The 22673-nt window shown below is 38.3% G+C and overlaps 1 protein-coding gene across 1 annotated transcript in view; it reads right to left on the reverse strand.

Annotated features, from left to right (window-relative positions):
• Positions 1-1354: 1354 nt before the first annotated feature.
• The window catches only part of NALF1 (NALCN channel auxiliary factor 1), a 501564-nt gene continuing 480245 nt past the window's right edge, over positions 1355-22673 (reverse strand). The window contains exons 2-3 of the mRNA XM_063337418.1: positions 21608-21779; positions 1355-9820 (exon numbers count right to left, since the gene is read on the reverse strand). Coding sequence (XP_063193488.1) covers positions 9525-9820; positions 21608-21779 — 468 coding nt within the window. The 3' untranslated portion in view covers positions 1355-9524. The remainder of the gene's footprint in view (positions 9821-21607; positions 21780-22673) is intronic.

The raw sequence follows: 22673 nt of genomic DNA on the forward strand, positions 1-22673 counted from the left end.
GAAACCTTGATCTTGTTTCAGTTAGGGAGAATTTGACCACAGGTTTGAAACAAAGTCAAGGTCTCTCATCTCTCCTAGGAAACCAGTGGCCAGTGGTGAACTGGCGCTGCTGGTCCACTGGTTTTAATCTACTGAGTTAGTGAAATTACTCTCATTCATAATGTCTGAAGCTACTCATAGCAGGGAAAATCTGGCTTCATACCATTCTGACATGCAAAAGGAGTTTGTAATAAATCTGTATGTTGAAATAGAACAATTGTGGTGGACTTCTTTCCCCCGTTACATGCACCTACCTGTGTGAGCAGGTGGGTAGGTCAAAAAGGTGGGTGGCTGTGAAGATGTGAGTAGAGATCTCAGACAGGTTACAGGGCTGTGAGGAAAATGTGAGACTTTTGGCTTATTTCCTCACTGTATTTACGGATTGTTACAAATGAGTTTTTATTTTCACCTGTTGTTTGCCACAGTACCTTATGCTTCACCATATTTTGGCTCATCTTATCAGGAGGGTCAGCATTGATTTCCACAGATGTGTTGCCATTTACTGTCACCCAAAATAGTTCCTAAAACATTCGAAATCCGACTTGTAAGCGTCTTTCTACTTACCTCTTTGAACTGTTGTTTTGTTATCAATCCCTTTTGAGAATAACCAAGCCTTGTGTGACCATACAGGTAAATATGGAATACCACTTACTAATTCAGATCCTCGATGTAAACTATTGAATATCCCATAGGTAATAAATGAACATGTATTTTTGTAGATGTCACGCCATTGAAATTTGACATATACATGATCTAAAAGTCAAATGCCTTTCTGTTGTGGGTGTTATTTTTCATTTCTTGTAATTTATTCTCTTCATAAGAAATCTGAGATGAACAGCTGTAAAGTACTGATGCTATGTTATACAGCAGAATCTGGAAAACAGGTTGAATATGAGGAAATTTTCTCAATCTTTATATTTTTGTCAGAGGTGTTTTATGAAATAGGTAGCTGCAGTCCAGGTCAGAAGACAAGTTCTCTTTTTTTGTTTGTTTTCTTTTTTCTTTTTTGTTTGTTTGTTTTTCTTTTGAGGAAAAAGGAAAGTGGTTTAAATTTATTCATTATTTATTTAAAATGTTTATCCCCCCAACACCTTGGGTTTAATTTCATTCACAAATCCCTAGTACCCAAAAAGTCAGACTCACTGTTTGCATCTTTAAATTTATTCTTAGTAGAGCATTATTTTTAGTATTTTTTTCACAATCTTCAACAGTTTCTCCTGTCATTTTGAAAACAAGTTTTTCTGTGAGTCATTGTAATAAATTATTTCATCAAAGTTCTCTGTAAAAAATTAAAGATAGTATTAGTTACTTAACTAAAGTTGCTATAATAATACAATATTTAATATATTATTACAATTTACAGGTTTTTTTTTTTGTTATTTTTTTTTTCCTGACAGGACCACATAGCCCTCTTTTCAATGCTAAGAATCATAGGACATTCCATATAGTTAAAAAACACTGATGCCAGTTTAGCCCATTTCAAATAAAATCCAGTCCTTAACTCTGAAGAAAAAATTAACAAAAAAAGAAGGAAAAGAAAAGGGAAACAAGATTAAACACAGTTAATTAAATTTGCTTTTAACATGAGCTTTCTGTTCATACAATTTGGGAATAACAGAGGAGTAGAATAATTTTAATTGCAAATCCGTTAACACAAGCATGTAATTTGTAGCTGCATAGTTCAATATGAATCTTTAAAAGGCCAAAAATCTGTTTTGAACAAACAAAGGAAAACAAACAAATGAAACCAAGCAGCTTCTGAAGAACTACATAAATAAATTGTCATTAAGGGTTAATAATAAAAAATGCAATTGTCATAATTCTTTAATGTATTTTTCACTTGTAGGAGTGAAAATCAGGTTTTTTAAAACATTTCCTCTTGTATTTATAATTCTGTGTAAATTTTTGCATATTCAAACCCTGAATGAAGCTTGTTAGGTTTCAGAAAAAGAAAGGTCTATCAAATCAAAGCTCAAAGCTTTGGCTCAACATGACTTTTGCATAGAGCTGCAGCTAATTATTTGACCAACCACTTGGACAAACCTTTGGAACATTTTAACCTTTCAGCGGTTCACATGCGTATTTATCTTATCCATGTGAGTTTATATGTGCTCAAAGGGACCTTGGGCTTTCGAAATCCTCCTTGAAGTCAGTGGAAGGACTTGCACTGAAACTGGCAGGTTTTGATCCATGGCATTAATCCTAGTTCCATCTAAATGAAATGCATGACTCCCATCGAATTCAGTGGACCTATGGACTAATGATGGATAGGAAACTGATGGGAGAACATCTCTCTGTGAATGAAAAAATAAATCTTTTTGGTTTTTTTTTCTTTTTTTTTTCTCCTCGTATGTGTAGCAAATATAAGGTAGGAAAGCTTTACATCTTATCAAATGCATTTAATTATTCAGAGGGCTGCTAAGGCAAAACTATGTTCTATGTCAGACTGGTGACTCTGTCAGAGAAAGGGAAAGGTGGAGGGATGGAAGGAATGGGAGAAAGAAAAGACAATTTTTTTTTCTTCTGTCTTTTTTTGTTACTAGTCTTCTCCAAACTCCACAAAAACTAGTGACTATTTTTCCCATTGTTCACAGGCCTGATATCTTCCAACAGATGTAGCTGCTCTGATTTCTTTTCAGAGTTTTCCTAGAAAGCTGATTAGTAGCAGACGATAGTTAAGTGCCGCTACCCTATAGGAACCTGGTCCCGTAAAGTGCTAGGTGCCCTTCACATCAAATGAAATAACTCGAACTGAGCACACTTGGTTGAAATCCTGTATTTGCTGTGCAAATTATAATAAATGCTGTCAAAATTAGCTAGTGCTTCCAAGTTATTTACTGCTTAATATATAATCTGCCAACATTCCTCAGAGGAGGAGGAGAACATCTCTCTTCCACATGTGTGCAATAACCAGACCTCGCATATTTTTACTAGGCCAATTAATAGTTCATTAATTTGTGTCCACTGGAGGAACACCAGAAAAGATACAGATAAAAATGCGTCTTTTTCTTTCTTGTTCAGTAAAGAGAAGCCTGCTGATCAGAGAGAGGACTGATGTGCATTCACGTCAAACTCAATAACTGCATTCTAGCTGATGTAGAGTTATCACTTCATCCTCCATCCGTATTTCATGTAGAATCTTGTCGTGTAAAAAACTTCAGAAATGTGAATCCCTGGTGGAGTTAATTCCTGGGTGCACAAAGAAGGATTCTGAGAGGGCAGGGCTGAAATAAGACTATCCTGTTCAGTGTAGACCACTGGCTTGGGTGGCACCTTCCTTAATAGATTCTCTTTTTATATCAACAGCTCCTGTTGTGTATTACACTTCATCCACCTTAATTCAGAGGTGTATATTTACTGCGTATAAGATACATAAAGGTTTGGTGCCGCAATACGCAGGGTTGTCCTGACTAAAGATACATTCAAATAAATCTTACAGCAGTGTATGAAGGCATTATCTCCTTCTGCTGTCTGCTTTATACCTCTAACAGAAAGTATTCCTCTTCTTTCTTTAATACCTCCCACTGCTAAAGACTTGATGGAAAGGTATGTGTGCCTGTATTACAGTCGTCCCACTTGGCAATTTAGTCTTCACCAGATGCCCCTCATTTTGCACTGGAGTGGGACATCACGTCTTCTCTTTTGCTGATCTTACTCTGGGACAATAAACCCTGGCAAAATCATACCAGGAGGGGTAATGTCTGAACTGCTGTAGAGAGATGTGATAGCGATTCATTGCCAAACCTCTTATCCCTTATGCTGAGATAGTCCTCGGTGTGAGAGTAGCAAAAGGATTTGAAGAGATACACAGCTGGTAAAAACTTCAGCCTTATTCAGAGGGCTGGTTACAAAGCATGCCTGTCATTTTAATCCTATTTCTGTTGTCTGGGGAGTTCAGTGCATATATTACATTTAAGCCCCAGTAGAGGCTCCTCTGACCTCTGTAATCCGGCCTGACTGAGACTGAAGGTATGCGCAGGGCAAGCACAGTCCCCTCTGACGAGGAAACTGTGTCACTTCGTGTATGTCCAAGAGACAGACGTAGCATTAGGAGAATGAGGAAGTCTAGAGATTGGACTGAAGTGCTGAAGCGTAGTCAGCACTTTGAACGGTGGCTCTCCTGTAGGACCCATGACAGACCTCCTGTGCTACTGACCCCCACTGGAACTGCTGGGATGAGGTCTGTGCTGGGAACTTTCTGCAAAAATGAAGGATTTGAATGAAAAGTTAAGAATAATATCTAAGCTTATAGGAGACAGGGTAGTAAAATGACTAAACCGAATATGCCCCCTCCCCCCCAATTTTTTACTTTTCTTATTACAAAATATATTTTTGCTGCTGAAATTCTACCTGGAAATTCACACCCCATAGAAAGGAAAATAGATACAGTAGTTTTGCCCTACTTACTTTATAGGTCTTATCCTTTGGCATTTTTACTCTACAGTATGCTGTATTTGTAATAGTTGTGGAGAACATATATTTTTGTCTCTTTTAAAATAGAACTATTTTTATATAGATGTACACCTACATATGCATTTTTTTTTCTTTCCATCTCTGTTGTATTTTGAAGAAGTATAGCTTGTTTCTTAGATGGATTTTCCAAGTTGGCCTAGGTCTATTTTTGGTTTTGGTTTTCTTTTTTTCTTAGTTTCATCACTTACGGTAGTTCTCTCTCGCTATTTCCCCCTCCAGGGACAGATAAAGCTTATTAATGTTTGAAACAATTGTTGGAAAATACCAGAAAACTTAGAGGTTTTCAGTAAACATGATTGCTCAGAGTTGTTGCAGAACATGTTGGCAAATTAAATCCCTCAATTTAGATGGTATGTGCTCCAGTCCTATTTGCCATCCAAAAATCTAGTTTTAATGAGAACTATCATACTCAGAAGTGAACACGTTATTTTCCCAAGCTTTTCTAAAATACTGCTGTTTCCTGACAGCTGCTGACAGATGACAGCCTCTTTTTACCTCAGAAAGGCTATTTAATTTCTTCTCTGCAATGATGAGGCTTCTGGCAGTTTGTTCTCTGTGTTCCTAGCTAAATTTTGAAACCACTCCTTCACCAAACTAATGTAATAGTTGACAATAATAATAAACCAGAACCATTCACCATTAATATGCCATTGCTAGTCTCTTGTTAAGACTGAGTTGGCTAGGGCTGACCCCAGTGATCCTTTGTTGATGCACTATGTCCACGAGCAACTCCTGAGTAAAGACGATGGGACAACAAATCGAGATCTATGTACTACAGTGATTTTTTTGTGGGTGCGTGCCTGTACCTGTAGTCAGCATGACTCTGAGCCCAGCTCGAAGCCTGCCTGCGCAGGGCTTATCACGGGGCTGTGGCACTGATGAGATATACAGTGAAAGCTGCAGTAAGGACCAGGCACCTTCACAGACCCCTTGTTTAGGTGGCTGTTTACATGTGTCTTGAAATTTCCTATGACAAATTTGTTTTACTTTCCTTAAAGCTACCTCTACTCTGCAAATGAGTTTTGCTTGTGCTTTGGACAGTCGCTTAAGACAGGTTTCACTGTGTAAATTTGTGTGCATGTACATAAGCTGTCTTCAGCTCTCACGATAAGCAGGTGTCTTCTGTGCAGAGGCAACGCTTACAAAAAGGACATTCATTATCAGAACAAATATGGAGAGCGCAGAAGACAATGTCTTTGTCCCTCACTTTTTAATAGAAGAGTATAATTATATAAGCTGAGCGCCACATTCCATACCAGATGAAATCTGCCATCTCTGCTGTTTGTAATATAGCTCTCATTCTTTCTCCTTTAATCGCTTAGAATAACATTATTTTTGACCCACAAGAAGGAATTTCTTGGAAGTCAGTTTGGTTTGTATCTATTGTTCTACAGATTCTTTGGCAGCTGATGGCTTTGTTTCATCATTTATAAAACTAAAAATTCATTCTAATGTTTAGTTGGTTTTTGTCTTTAAATTATGACGTGCAGAAGGACAGCCTTCACCTGCTATATTTTCAAAAAAAAGATACTGTCTCTTTAATGAAAGAAAAGCGTCAATATAATGTATTACCGAATGCAGATGCAATAAGGAATAACATATAGCTCTGGTTATGTTATATGACATTTGGCTTAGCAGTATTAACATATTACACAAAATCTGGATTTTCCCTATTGCAGAAAATAAGACGATAAAAGACATGGGAAAGTTCTCTCTTCCATATGATCATAAAATAAATATTGTTCTATTTTTTCTTTTTCTTCTCATCAGTCATTTGCAGAAATATTTTAGTATTACTTCTTTGTTAAGCCAGCTCTTTATCATGTATGTATTAGGCATACAGTACAAGGAGAAATGGAACAAGATGGCAGTTATAGCAGTGGCAAGATGCAAATTTATTCTGGCAAAAAAGTAATATGTGCACAATATCAAGCATGCTTAAGTTTGTGCCAGGAAAACTATTACGAATGAGGAATGGATGGAATGGAATTTTGCATCATACATGATCACGTGTTGCTTAACTTCGTAGGAGAGTCTTTGTCTACTCCTGATGTCCTAGGTGCCACCAAGAGAAGCTGCATACCACACTGCTGGAGTGAAAATGGCAACAGATACCCCAGCAGTAGCCACCTCTGCAACATGACTCTTTGTTTCAAAAATTAAAGAAATAGACCTCAAAAAGATGACAGAGAAAATTCACAGACCATTGAACTTCAGGCACTGACTCCAGCTGGGGAGAGGGGGAGGAATTTATTACATCTTGTACTTGTGTAATAACTGAAAGTCTGTAATTGTTTTCTGCTTCATTTTACCCAAGTTTAATTTGGCCACTTTATGCATGTGATGGTGTTGTCACTGTTTTTCCTCATGTCTCTCTGATATTGTATGACATGTGACTGAGTGTAGCCAAGCAGTGGAGGAGTCATATATTTCACTGACACCACTTGAAAACATTTCTATAGAAAAATAAGGGATGAAGGATGAAGAAGAGCAGGAAAGAAGAAAGAAAATGCCTTAAAGATAGCTCTCTACATTAATTCACCATGAGGCAAACCAGAAATAATAACTCTTCTTCATGTGCCAATTCAACTGGGATGAACCAGACTTGCTACTGTATTGGTACAGTGCAAAAATAGATGACAGTGAGTAATGGTGTGAACAAAAAAACTATGAGGAACATCACAGAAATGGATGTTGGATGGCCTTTGCACAGCAGAGGTAGATAAAGGTTATAACAAACTGTTTACTGACCATGTACGCTTACTAGAATTAAGAGGTCAGTTGAACAAGAGCTCACCTAGTAAGAGCTTTCTCAGTAGCGTGACTCATCAGCTGTTGTACAGTACCAGAGCACTGCCCAGTTATTGCTCCATCACTTTTCAGTAACATCTCTGTCCTTTCAAAAGTCTACATTCTACCATTAGTTAAGGCTTTTTCATTTGCATTTCTACATTTTCCCCCACTTTTTGCATCAATTCAATATAATTAATACATGTGCCTCTAACGGAAAATAAAATAACTAAAAAGCACCATGTTTTATTGAACAAAATATAGCATGTGCAAGGAAGGGAAGGGAGGAATTATAGAAACAAACCAGTGCTGAAGAATTTTGCATTAGCTGGTGCTTTTTGTTGTCATATTTGCACAGACCATTTTAGGCTCCTCAGTCTGGGTTGTTGTAAAACACTATCAAAACAAATACTCTTGCAAAATATTTGAGCTTTCACAGCACATCTTGAAATGCTTAAGCAGTATGGTTGTCTTTTGTTTTTTTCCAGAATTTAACAGACCATAAATTGTATACAAAAATGCATTATGCACCAGTGATTAAATGTTCTTACAACATTAATATTTATCAAGGGGTATTTCATAGCTAGAAAGTAGGTAACTATACTTTATTTCCTAAGAGAACATTTCCTATAGTTTTCCTTCATCTCCCAGCTACACAGCAAACATCTCTAAAGTGCACTTTCCAAGTGTAGTTAGAGAATAGGAAGGAATGTAAAGTTTTTAAAAACAGCCCTTATTAACTTTTCCTTCCATTGATTCTACTGTAAACTCTAAAAAGCCTTTTTAAAAAGCAAATTCTCATACACTCAGCAGGTGAAATTTTCCCACAAAAATAAAAGTAAACAAATCAAAAACCACCCAAACAATGAAAAATCAGCAATCAGATTACAATCTTTTCTCTTGACTACTCATATCCTAGTATATCTTTACTGTTTTTATTGCACATTTATGAAAACGGTTGTCCTATATATTTAAAACAAAATAGTTTCTTTATCTGTGCTAACACATTCTTGTGCACCCTTAATAACTAGAGTAACTTTCAACAACACGTAGATATTAGAAAAACAATGGAATCAAAACCAAAGAAATACTTCGTATTATAGATGCTGAAAGGCTTCTAGTGTAATTTTGTTGAGACAAAAAGACTTGGATTTTGGAAGCTCTTTGCTCCCATTCCTTATGGAAAGCTGCTGGTTATGTGACAGCAGGAGAACTCAAAAAGTAATTCACAATGAATGCCAATCCTTCACCTCCAATATGAAGGTTTCCCAACTACTCAACTTGCTGAGCATAACTGGTTTTACATAGCATATCTAAAAAAGGCTGCTCCTGTTCAACTGACCAGTGAGAAAGGACTGGACTTCTTCAAAATGGGTATTGGAACAACAGTTTGTTATATATTTCTTTACATTTTTTAACTGTCCGATCCCACCTTGTAAGGAGAGCACTTGTTTGTTCAGCTAAAAGGAACCCCCTTCATGCTCCTTTTGGGTTTGCTCAGTCAACTGGTTTGTGCAACAGTGGCAGAGGCACACTGGAACTGTGTACCCATTCATTGTGATTACACAGACAGAAGCAAATGTACGTTGTCTGCCAAGGGAGATGGGAGGAGAAAGGAGATGAATGGTTCCCATGGGTAAGAGGACAGTTAGGTTTGTTTGGGTTTTCTTATGGTTGCTTTTTTTTTGCCTTTTTTTGCCTTTTTTTGTTAAATTTTGTTTTGTTGTTCTTTTTGTGGTTTTTTGGTGTTTTTTTGGTTTTTTTTTTGTGTTTTTTTTGTTTTTTTTTTTTGCTATGTCATGGAATCATAGCAGTCATTCCTCTAATAGAAACTGACAGGACATAAAAGACAGAACTATCAGATGAACACACACAATGACTAGAAATATATCGACAGAGAAAAGACTTAATTTAGCTTTGAGAAACCGTCCCAAAAATAAAATCCTGTATTAACAAGTGCAAAAAACAAACAAAAAGAAACTCCAAACATTAAAACACAGTGTATAAAATGGTGTGAGAAATTTAAGTCACCATACAGCCTTTTAGTCAATAAAAAGCTGTGTTCATGTGTCTTTGTTGTTTGGGTAGTGGCCCATTCTTTTCATTTTACCCAAAAGGTCATTCAAGAAGAGATCTGAGGGTAGAGCACTCAGTCCTTGCTATATTTGACTGTAGTCATTTGGGCCTGTTGTGTTTCTATCATATAGGATGAATCCTTTCTTTTATTCCTCATTGGTTGAATTATCTTCCAAAGTTGTTATGCCTCCAAAGCCCAGTCCTGTTGAGTTCTGTGCTGCTGAGACTGTAAGTACTGTATGTAAGAGAATTAATACAAGAACACACAGTTTAAGTCTGCTGTTACACAGTCTTGATGCTGATGAAACTGTGAGCGATGTCCTGTGACACATTGTTGAGCCACTTGTTTTTATAGTCCCTTTGGATTGATGATCTGATAATAGTCCCCATCTGACATCACAGCATTCTGGTTCTGCATTGGTTGGATAGTTTTCATAGAGCCCTGTAGGGTAAACACAAGAAAAAATAAGCATCAAGCACAAAAAGATTGTCACAAAAGAAGTCGGTAGGTCAAAGGAACAGTCGACAGTTTAGTCCGAGCTATGGAATCCACATCTTTGGGTTAGCCTGAGGCCCTCAAAATGCTTGCATTTTGCTGAAAGGAAGCAGCATCAAAAAAACATTCAACGGAAGTATGACACTGAGCATGGCTGTGTAAAGAAATGGTGCTAAAAAGTAATTATTAATGTCTGAATGGTAAAGATATTTGAATTCTTTCTTTTTGGGAAGGGACAACCAGTGATGAAGTAATAACCAATTGAACTGGACATTTCCACAAAGTTTGAAAGGATCTTGAAATTCTTCCTCAGTCTGCGAGTGCATACCAGTAATATCACTGTCCATGAAAAGACAGGCATTAAATAACAAATAATTTTCTTCACCATGAGGGTGGTGAGACACTGGAACAGGTTGCCCAGAGAGGTGGTGGAAACCCCATCCCTGGAAGTGTTCAAGGCCAGGCTGGACGGGGCTCTGAGCAACCTGGTCTTGTAGTAGGTGTCCCTGCCCATGGCAGGGGGGTTGAAACTAGATGATCTTTAAGGTCCCTTCGAACCCTAACAATTCTATGATTCTATGATACATTGACAATATTGACACTATTGACTGTCAAACCAACACAGATCCAACAGCTTCACAGGAACAGCTTCCAAACAGAGCTGTTCAGAGTCTCGTTTACCCTACCCCACATGAGTTCTTCCAGCTAGGATGTTCTCTTTGTCATATCCCAGAGGTGAAAGCCATCTTTCCGTGCCGTGCAATAATTAGATCTCTTGATATTTCTGACCACACATCTAGGCTATTTCTGCCTTTAGAACTTTACTGAGTTACTCAGCCTGACCTGATTAAAAATTTCTGAACAGTTAGAGGAATTGTGTCTTATCCAAAAGACACAACTGTCTTTTCAGACATTGCCAATACTGTCTGTATTACTATACAGGAGACTAACATAACCAGAGTGTTCTGTTTACTTCTCACGTATCTTCCTTTCTGATAAATTAAAACAACATAATTTAGCCTGTGTAACTAATGGTCAAATGCAAGAATGTCTAACGTAATGGACCTTTTCTCCATTTAAACTGATCTTGGAATAAATTTTGCAGTAAATAGTTACTCTATGGTAGTGCTAGGTTTTGCTAGAAAAAAAACCCTATGCGTGTTGAAGTATTATGATAGAGATTTTGAAAGCAACTAAACAAAAAGTGCATTAGGTATGTTGGGCATGTTAAACCTAGACTGTCACTTTTTTACATAGCTGACACAACAGTCTACTATGTTATACATGAGTCCAAGTGAAGTTGCGTCTATTTTTGGATTCAAACAAGATTTTAAAGGTACAGGAATGAGAACAGCTTGTTTGATTTTCTGTAAAGTCAGGGTTTACTCTGTAGGAAATCAGGCCATTTTTGCACCTATGCGCTGAGATACTTAAGGCAGCATAGCGATGCTTGAAAATTATTTATTGTCTCTCAGATCATCGTTGAATGTACTTCATGTTTTTTAAGAAATTCTGTTGCATTTTGGAACTTGTGGACAGTTGTTCATTGCACGTATAATAAACCAATCTTATTGCTAACCTCATATTTTCTGAGGCCCATCTTTTGGTGTTTGTGTACATAAGCATGTTTTTAAACATGGTAACATACAGGAAGTGCCTCCCAAAGCAGGTAATTACATGATCTGTTATGTGACTGCAGTAGCTCAAACTATTAGTGGTAATTGAAGAGACACAGAGAATGGTTAATGCTTTGATCCCACTGAGGCTTGTTTACTATTCAAACTGTATTTCCTGCCTTTCTTGTTATAGGAAAGCCCAGACTGCCTTTGAAATCAAAGCCTACCTATACAAGTTGGCAATCAAAAGGTATTTAAATAGTTCATATGCACTTACTGATTTATAAATAAATCTAAGGCAACCTCACATTCAAAGCTGCATTGAACTTGTTCCTTAAGGCAAAATTATATTTCCTCTTTATTTCAATTCAGCAATCAAATTTAGGTTTTGAATTTGCTGTTACATATTTAATAATCAATTAACTACAGAACCACTATCCATATGACAATTGCCGAACATTTAGATAAATTCAGTCAGAGCTTTTGCACTGAAGTAATAAAACTTCACAACTCCACCACATACTCGTTTGTAGCCATGAGTATCAGTTTTGGCCCCTTGGATCTAATCAGTCAGCCCACTCAGTCAGAGGACTACAAAGCCATGACCTACCAGAAACCCTGGAAAACCGGCTACATCAACCTTGGAAAGCCGTGGAGAAAAAAACCTGTTTTGGATTTTATATGGACACAGAGTTCAGGGTAGGAATAGAAAAGATACCTTTACCCACCAAACCACCAAGGCTTCTCTCTTCCTCTTCTGTCTTTATAGTTCAGTTTGTAGACATCATTACTGTGTATCACTTAGATGCTCAGTAATTGTATTTCTGAGACTAACTTACTAACTGTTACTGGCTCAAAACCTACTTTGCTTTTCGCTTTTCACTTCAAATTCTCAGCTCTGGATCTCCATTTACCAATTTTTCCCAGCAGTCACCTATATTTCACCAGCAGAAATCCTGGTCCATATGGAGGTTCTTGGACCTTGATTTTAATCAAGCACCTAGAATTTGCCAGGATACTTTTTGGTATCAAACCATTCTCCAGACAGATAGGCTAGCACTCATGAAGGTCATGTAAAAGGTATCTCTTTGCTTTGTAACCGGGTGCTTTTTTCACACACAGATAACATTTTGATGATCAGCAGAGCAGTTATATCTGTAGGGAATGTGTGTCACTAATGCTGATGCAAGAATTAAGGCTACTCATTTGACTGAGATTATGTTAATGGAGACATGACTGTAGATAAATCCCATGTATCCTGCTCAGCTGAATCATACTGAAAGAAAAAGGAGTGACAGCATGAGCATCGTATTCAATTTGTGCAGAAACAGCTTTGGGGGAAAAACAGCAAAGTGCAAATATGTTCCTGTACAAGAATTAAAATCACAAAGACTGTTTATGGATGCATGGTCTGCTAATCAGCTAGACCACCAGCTAACTCAGAGAATGAAGTGGTTTCTGCCTGAGCACTTGCATTTCTTTTGCACAGGAAACAGCATGCAAAAGAGGTGGTTGCATTTCCACATCTCACCCCGACACTGTCAGGATGTGTCATGCATGTAGCTGCACCTATATCTGTACCAGTTGGTCTGGCTTGGCCCACTTCTTGGTTTCTTTGCTACAGAAAGAGCTATGAAGCCATATTATTCCACATCTTCCAGTCACCATCAAAGGAAACTAGTCTGGTTGATATATTTGCTGTCATTGTTGGATAAGTATTTTGGAAAGCCACAGAAATAAAACAGATGTTATGTTATGCTTTTTCCTCATTTTCTTTCTGTATAGCTCTAAACTGTGGTCCTTTCTGATGTAGATTTCTGTTTATTTTGAGAAGCATACCAAGCTTGCTGTGCTTGAAGAAAAGACTATGAACTAGAAGAAGAAACCAGTTAAGTGGATGTAGTATACCAGAAGTTTCGAATGCTCCATTTTTTTGTGCAGCACAAAGTAAATAATATCTGACAAGAGTGATCCATCCAGCAGTGACATCACTGTACCAGTAAATGCCAACACTCTGCATGACATTTCTCTTTCTGAGGAATTATTTCTGAGACTTCAATATTAACATTTTCCAGCTACAGAAGGCAAGGGAACACATTAGATATTATATGACTAGACTTCACTGCTTACATCTGATCTGGAAGCCAGCTCTCTTTGATCTTATGCAGATGGTCCTCTCAATTTCTAAATTGCTGTGTCTGTGACACCTTATGATGCTTCTGTTTAGACATGTATTTTATACCCTTCATATTATAAAAAGTAATAAAATGAAATGTAGAAGAAGGCTTAAAGATAAATAAATTAGTCAAACAGATTATTCTTAAACTGGTGAATAAGGCTGTTCAGCTCTTTTGAAAAGGCTAATTTCCATTTCAGACTCCATTGCAAATGCTGGATGAGGTCTGGGTTGCTGTGTTTTAGTTTTGTTTTATCACTGTATGTTGGTGACTATTTCAAATAGTTGTCTCCGGAACATTTCCTTTCTGTATGCATCCACATTGACAAAATATTCACTGTGTTTCTTCACCATGCATGGATTTTTTTTCTCTAAAATATGTACAGGACCAATTTCCTCCTGTCGGTGTAAAGCAGTGTTACCACTGCAAGTCAGAATAAAAAGCAAATAGATGACCTTCAAGGTTTTACAATGAACCTTTTCAGCTCTGCTATGTTGAGATACAAGATAAGGGTGAGATAACTTGCTTCTAGCAAGCATTTGTCTTTCCCCACCCCACCCTCTAGTTTTGCTTCTATTATGTACAATTTTTGATCAAAAGGATTTACTACTTTGATATGATAGGAAAGGGTCACATATATCGAAGTACTGTGTTGCCATAGAAAGTTCAGGGATATCAATAGGTTAATTGCCTGGATTGTTTTTATAGGAGAAGAACATTTGCAGCTAATAAACCTATTATAATATGGGACTGCATTCATGGGAAAGCCCCAGTACTCAAAACTAGAATAAAATTGGACTTAAAAAGAAGAGCTATTTAGTTGACAGATTCTGCTGCAAAACCATGTCAAATTTTCCTTGTAAGCAGATCCATAGCTAGTAACGATTTAAACCATGCTTGTCAAACATAAATGGGATTTGTCCTGCTGTCTATGTTAGTTTAATATTTTGATATTTTAGGATCTAACAAGAGGTGTAGGCAGGAGGCAAATGACACATTATTATGAGTTATTTTTAGAGTAAGGATTTGGATCAAGTATATGTATTTTTTTGGAGTTTGCCAAGAACAACATAAAGCGGATTGAATTCAGAGATTTTCTTTTCTTGAATTGTTTTACAAAAAAAAGATAGATTGTGATGCATTCTATATATCGCATTTTCTCAAGGAAATTGCTTTTCAAATTGCACTGAAATCAGGGCACCTGTTTTGAAACAAACACTCTATAGCTAAACCTGCTGGTGAAACCCAGACACAAATCTTCCCCTTGAGAAGAAGCTGCAGTTAAAAGAATTGTTCCCGATACCTTTGTTGAGCTTTGTTAGTCAACAAAGCCTTTCCACAGGTTGGTGTGAATTCTCTGTAATAATTCTCACTACATCCTTAGAAACACTAGTGTGCACTATGAAATATGACTGACTGTTTCCTTTCTGGTGAATACTCTTCTTTAAAGGAAGAGGAGTTTCTGAGGAAGTGCTACTTTGCATGGATCACATAAGCATATGCTAGTGATATTTGCCAAAAATTAATGCAACACCATGCATTCCAAGCAACTGAGATGCTAATCAGAGCACATGAAATCAGGACCCTAAATTAATACAAACCGAATGGAAAGATATACATGATTCCAAGCACCTGAATCACCTGTCCTTTCACCTCTTCTCTCCCCTTATCTTCTCCTTCTGTGTTGAAAAGTATCAGAAGTCTTTTCAGCATGGGAGAGCAGACAAATTTGATTTTTACAGAATCACAGAATGGTTTGGGTTGGAAGGGACCTTAAAGATCATCTAGTTCCAACCCCCCGGCCCTGGGCAGGGACACCTCCCACTAGACCAGGTTGCTCAAAGCCTCATCCAGCCTGGCCTTGAACACTTCCAGGGATGGGGCATCCACAACTTCCCTGGGCAACCTGTTCCAGTGCCTCACCACCCTCACAGGAAAGAATTTCTTCCTCATATCCAATCTAAATCTCCCCTCTTTCAGTTACTCCGCGTCCTATCATAACAATCCCTCATAAAGAGTCCCTCCCCATCCTTCCTGTAGGCCCCCTAGAAGGCTTCTATAAGGTCTCCTCGGAGCCTTCTCTTTTCCAGGCTGAACAACCCCGACTCTCTCAGCCTGTCCTCATAGCATAAGTGCCCCAGCCCTCTGATCATCTTCGTGGCCCTCCTCTTGGTGGCAGTATACTCGTTCTGATGACACTGCTCTTAGGAAATACCAAAGGGTGTCATGCTGGTTTTGGAAGAAGCTAATCAACACATCTCTCCCTTATTGCTGCTAGCTACGTTCCCTTCCTTTCCTTCATGGAGCAACTCAAATGCTCCATTAAATTCCATGACATCTATTGTACAAGTAAAGATTGTGAGCATGTGGCTGGGATTTCCTGCGTGATATTTACTGCTGGGTGAAGGCCCTGTTATGCCACAAGGCACAAAGAGACCATAAGTGTCAGTCAATACAAAGAAAGTCCTTAGCAATACAGGTAGCCCTAGTTCTCACTGTAAAGTGGCACATGGTTAACAGTTTTGGGACTGTTCTCCTGACAGCCAGAATAGGCTATGTCTGTATTAACAAGTAGTCTGGGGCAAAAGGAGAAGATCTGAATAATGAAACAGGTGGTGGTGAGTATGTCATGTCAACCCCAAATGCACTTGAGAGGTTTTTACCTCACCTTAGCTCTAGCCTGATTCTGTAGACCAAATGTGCATTAGTGCTTGGCACATGCTAGGTATAGTCCTGTAGCACGTTTCCTAGTTTAGTTTAATCCAAAGAAACCCATTTCATATCCTCCAAGAACTCTCTCCAATGCAAGTCAAGCAGCAAGGAGTATGAACAGGAGACTTGCTTCAAAAATACACTCCTTAACAGGATTGCTGATGCAGATGCAACTGCAGGATTGGTGTTGATGACATATCCTGGCTGCTCAGGGAAGGGCCATGTCTGGACGCGTTCCTGTGTAACCTGCTTTAGGTGACCCTGCTCTGGCAGGGGGGTTGGACTAGATGATCTCCAGAGGTCCCTTCCAACACTATGATTCTATGATTCTATGTATGCAGAGGAGAGGTGATCTCTTCTCCCCTCCCTTTGGGCATCTATGCTGCTCATTTGGTGGAAACTGAGCTCTCATGTTTTCTGGGTTGAGCAAACTGAAGGCCCGAATGGGTAGTTTTGGCTGTGAAGAAAATATTTATGGCCACTGCATCCTCTGTTTGCCTCCTTTGGGAGATGGCAGCAAGCCAAACAGAAGCAGTTCATGGGCTGGACCAGTCCCCAGGCAAGCTGCTGGACCACATTACTTTGGAAGGCACAGGAGAACCAGGAATTGTAAAGTATTACCAGTCTCTCCCCAGTGCTTTGTACATAGAGTCATACATCTTTCGGCTTTCTTTTCACACTTAAAGAGCATATGTGAAAGAAATCTTCCACATCTTCCATTCACACTGGGGAAAAAAAGAGGAAAAGATGACTACACCTATAAAAGAAAACAGTCCCACTGGTATGCACCCTGTTTTCATAGAAGCGGCAATTAAAAATCTTGACCTGGAACTTTGCATGGGATTTATTCATTGTAATCTGCCATGTGTGTATGTATGCCTAAAGACTACTATTATCTCCCTTAAATAAGATTCAGTTTTGCATGGGCAATTCTAGACATCTGAGCTGCAGAAAGAAACATTAGATGAAACCACTGGAAACTTTAATCATAGGGATATAAACTCCAAAGGTCTAAACTGAAAGCAACTATTCAATTTTAATGAATATGAATAACAGTATGTTCCAGAACGGTGCCTGATGGAAAGACAGACTTCTATTTCCTAGAAGAAAGAGGAAAGAGGGGAACACAAATTTCTTTCTAGCTAACCACATGTTTCCATAATCAGAACCACACTGTGATTCTGATTGTTTTGATTAATTTCCCAAGTCCTTTCTTTTGCAGTGCAGTTGTCCCACATCCTCACATGCATTTCTACAAAAGATAAGTTCCGTTGGTATACAACTAGTGTAACATCCCCTCTCCTTTTCCCATTATCTGCTTTCATTGGAGGTTATCAAGTAAGTCATTCTCAGGCTAGAATGCTTCTTATTCATTATACCAGTCCTTCAGGAATTTCCAAGAAATCATTATTAACACATATTATAAACAACAACTTTTTTGTTTTGTCTTGTTTTTTTACTTTGATGGTGTCAAAGGACTGGAAGAGAGCAAGTACACCACCACTATGTGTGATTCTTAGCCACAATTATGGTTCCAGCTTGCCCCCTATAATGAATCTACATGTAGCCATATTTACGTTTTTAAAGCATTTCAAAAAATACCTATTTAGGAATTCTAAGATAACAATGGCTGAAAATTTTCTTGGGGAAATCATAGCTTTCCCTGTGCTCTTTTCTCATCACATGGACCTCCCAAGGAAGGATAAAACCTTTGTTATTATGGCTTTTTACAGCCTCCAGTATTTTTTTTTTTTACAGCCTCCAGTATTTTTTTTTTACAGCATCCAATCTCAAAAAAATCCTGCCCTGAAAGAAAAAAATATATGTGTGTGGGTTCCCTGTCCACCGGTGCCACTGTGCCCTCACTTCCAGCAGTGTCTCTGTGACCCTGTTCACCACTGTGGCAAGATGGGGATGGTGAGGGGAGGCAGCAGCTCAGCACCACCATGGCAGCTCCTAGACGCTGCCAGTGACATGCAGCCACCTCATCCTTTTATCTAGCTGCGGTTGGAAAATGGTTTGGAATGTTTATATGTACGTCCTGTGCTCTGTGCTGTAGTCAACATGAAATAAAACCAGCTACTGCCAGTACACCTTTTCCTGTTAGTTGCCTTCCATGGTGTATTGAAATGTTTCATAGAAATCAATCCTCTGTCTTTCCATTAAGCTAAATCTCTACTGGACCTTAGAGGAAATAGTCTGTTACCATGGAGAGGAGGAAGGGAAGGCCTTATTATAAAACTATTGCTTCTAAAACCTTATTAAAAAAAATCAGAATCCACAAATTCATGAAGTTTCTCGGAGATAAATCATCCTATAAGCAGAGGGGCTCCTTTTTTTCTCCAGACAATATTTTATAATTAACAGTGTTCCTTAGCTAACCAGTTAGTCTTCCATTAGTTTCATGGGGGAAAAAAAATCATACCAACATAACCTAATTCAGTTCCTGCTGGATTTCTCTGAAAATCTAAGTCAAAATTTTAAAAAAGGACCTGTAGCTTTTCTGTCTATGGGATACCATTGGAGTCAGGAGCAACAGAGATATTCAAACCTAATTTAAATGAGTGATGGGCTGTGATAAATTACAGTTCATGAGGAATCCCTGAACATAAAATTTGCTCCTGCTGTGCTTCCTGTAGCAGAGCTCAAAGGTGATCGGCTTCACAGTGAACTTAGGTTGAATAGAGAGACTAGAAAACCAGCTATAACACCTAAATATCAACAAGACCTTTGACCTGACTCGTTTAGTATTTGCCAAAGGATTTTACCCAGCCCAGAAATTGCAGAACATGTCTGCCAGACAGAAGCTCACAGAAAGTGCAGCAGAAGAGGTCCGTCAAGACGTGGGTGACCTGCCTTCAGTTGCTTTTCTGCAAAAGGATTTCAAGGTAACTGTCAAGCCACAAGCTATGCTGAGGTACGGTATTTTGTCTGCAGTTGATCTCACAGTACTTTGCATGAAATAATTCTGCTTTTGCTAAACTGCAGAGAAGCTTAATTCTTTAGTCCCACAGCAGATATTAGTCAAATTTCTCATTGTATAGTGGCAAGAAGTGCTCTCTCAGTGAGTTGCTGATTAATAAGAGGGTGGCAATGGGCCTGTATTCCAGACAAAGTTTGAATTACAACCTTGTACCCCTCCTCAGCATCTTCTCAGGCACGCAACAGCCCAGCGTCAGCATGCTGACTCCTGTGGGTCCATGAATATAAGCTGTGCTCTGCTGATGCTGAGAGTCTTGACTCGAGTGGACACAAAGTTAAACCAAATATTAGTTAGCGTACTGCTGAGATTCAGGTCACCCTGATTTTATGCGTCTGCAATAAGACCTTGATGACTAACAGCAGCGACAGCAAATAGAGTGCAGCCAGTACTGTTAACGGGGCGTAGAGAGCTAGTCAGCTCATCAGGTGCAGATGCCTACTTAGGCTGAACTAAATAGCTCTCAGCTCTATTGACTACACCAGACCTTCAGTGACTCTAGTGAGAGCTAAGTCACAGAGTTTATGTGTAGATACCCACACTACTAATACCTGCAATAAAATAAGTTTAATTCTCCCCTAAATCTGCCTTTCATCCCAAACTTGGAGATATCGACTGTCAGTAAACTTTGTAAAGTCATCTATTTTGTGGTTTAGGAATGAATTTGGACTTGGAGATATACTAGGAATATGAAGAGGTAGATATGTACTTCCTAAGAGATTTTCTGTAATAACTTCTGAGATGGCTTTGTTTGTTGTTTGTTCTTTGCTATTGTGTATGTGTGCAAGTGTGCACACATGTGCGTATATGCATGCATACACACATACATATGTTGCATATATGTTGTAAATAAAAATGTCCTAAGTTTCTCACTTCAGCTTTTACTGTCCTATCTTAAACTGGAAAATAATCCTTGTTTGCTACTCTGTATGCATATTGGAAGGCTATTAATATTCACAAAATACATTGAAGTGAAGTGCTAAGCACCATTACCTTATTGATGACTACCAAATTGTAACTCAGTTTACATTTCAATATATTGTCTTTTGCATATGGATGGGTATTGCTCGATTTTGTGCAATAGATTTATTCTTGAAGAAGAAACATAGTAAATGTCTTGCTACCAGAAACCCCCTAAATCCAAACACAGTGTCTAAGGTGACATGAGTTGCCACAAACACTATGCCTGATTCTGAGATAGTATGGAGCATTTATGGGGTTTTATGTTTTACTCTGTTTTTAACTAACTCAGCTTGGGCAACTCATTTAGTATCAAACTTTCCAGTGCAGTCCTAATTTAAGGTGGAAGCTGTCTAATGTCAGGTATTTGGACCAGGCTGTCAAACAACCTAAGGTTTGAAATGCCTTTTTACAGATTTAGTGGCAATAAGTTGCCTAAATATCTTCAAGATTCTCAGATGATACTCTAGGTACCAGAGACCTGCAGATAACATTGATATAAGCTGAAATTTTGTGTGGATGACTCCCAGACAGTCCTGAAAAACGTATCTGAGGTACCTGAGATGTAGTAAAAGTATTTCTTGCTACCATGTCCTCTCTGGTTGGATCATTCTGGGATAATGTTTGAAGCAGAATGAAATGTAAAAGGAACTAAATCATTTCACCAATCAATGCATAGACCTATATTAGCAATATCTTTTAAAATGTAACAAGAATGTAACAAGAATGTAACAAGAATAACAAGACTCAAGAAGAAACCGAAAGATCAGTTCTTCACGGGGGAGCAACTGATTCTTAAAACTCTTCACTAGTGAAAGATCTTTCCTTAGACTTTTACCTTCCAAGAGCTGCTGCACCGTTTTGAGTGCTATGCCTCAGATTCTTCATTTATCTGAGACAAGAATGCAGGTGAACAAAGGTGAATATACTAGAAATTGATCTTGCCTTTCTCCTTTTTTCTGAATATTGCATGACACAGAGTCTCTTTTCTCTGAGCACTGCATGACACAGAGCAACAAAAATCCTCCACCACATTATTAAGTGTAAAAAATATCCAGAACAAATTTCTTCTAGTAATTTTGTTTTGTAAAGTTAATGACTGTGGCAAGCTGCAGCGTAAATGTGCATTAGTAAATCTGGGCTCATATCCTAGCACCTCCGAGAAATCTTTGTGATGAGGAATACCTTCAGGCTCTCTTAGTTAGAGCTAATGGAAGAAACATTATTCACACTCTCCTTCACATTTAGACTTATGAAAATAAGTGAAATTAGTTTTTCTCTACTATACCTGTACAGATGAAACTTGATAGTCCTCCATAGATGACATCATCGTTGTCTGGTAATATAAAGGGACACCTCGTCTGAACCTCCAAACAGTATTGCTTGCAAGGAATTCTGTTGCTGCAGTGAAACTGTGTGACTTCAAAATACTGGGAACAGAGCCAGGCTTTGTAGACAGTCTGGGAAAAGAGAAGAACCAGAAGTATAGATGGATGACAATAGCACTGTCATTATTAGAAGAACATACTGTACTACACACCTACATTAATGGTGCTTCTGAAAGCAAATTTTGAGAGAATATTGCCTGGGTAAAACATATTCTTAACTTTTGACTATCCTCCCACTTCAGAAATCAAAACTCCAGCCAAGTCACTTAAAAGCGACAGTTAGTCAGGTCTAGGCTTATGCTGTTACCTTATCTTAGTTTGCAAACAGGTAAGTCTCTCGGATGCACCTTTTTATTGGACACACGCACACATGCCACACACCCCTGTCCCTGTACCTTATCATACACAAACAATCCTAACCTCATTTGAAGCTGGTGCGGGAAAAACATATGAAAGTAAGTACAAGAAAGAGTTTAAAACTGGGCTCAGACCAGCTCCGCTCTTTGTATCATCTAGAGCTAAACTATGAGTTTGCAATAGATGGTGCTGCTTCCCTTCAAATAAAACTGTATCCAGTCCACAGCATTAAAACACTCATTAGGGTGCCTGAACACTGACAGCTGTAGACCAGGGGATAAGTCTGCAACAGCGAGAACCGATGTCTACATTTGGGATCTAAAAGGAACACATTAAAGATGCTGTTATCTTATGCTATGTAACCAGTGGCTGCCAGACCTGGGATTAACGCAATTATTATCACATTTTAAACAGAAAAGCAAAATAAACATGTTGATTTTAGTTTCCTTTGCTTATTCTTTTCTGAGCAATGGTCTTTGTCATAAGAATTAAACTAGCCTTTCAGACACAGAAAAGTTTCACATGTGATCATACAAAAATATATTGGACACGAAGAAACAAAGGTGATGAAAAACCTGTATGACTGAGTATACAGAGGTTTGCTTGCTT

Source organism: Chroicocephalus ridibundus, chromosome 1 (assembly GCF_963924245.1).
Source record: "Chroicocephalus ridibundus chromosome 1, bChrRid1.1, whole genome shotgun sequence".
Lineage (NCBI taxonomy): Eukaryota > Metazoa > Chordata > Aves > Charadriiformes > Laridae > Chroicocephalus > Chroicocephalus ridibundus.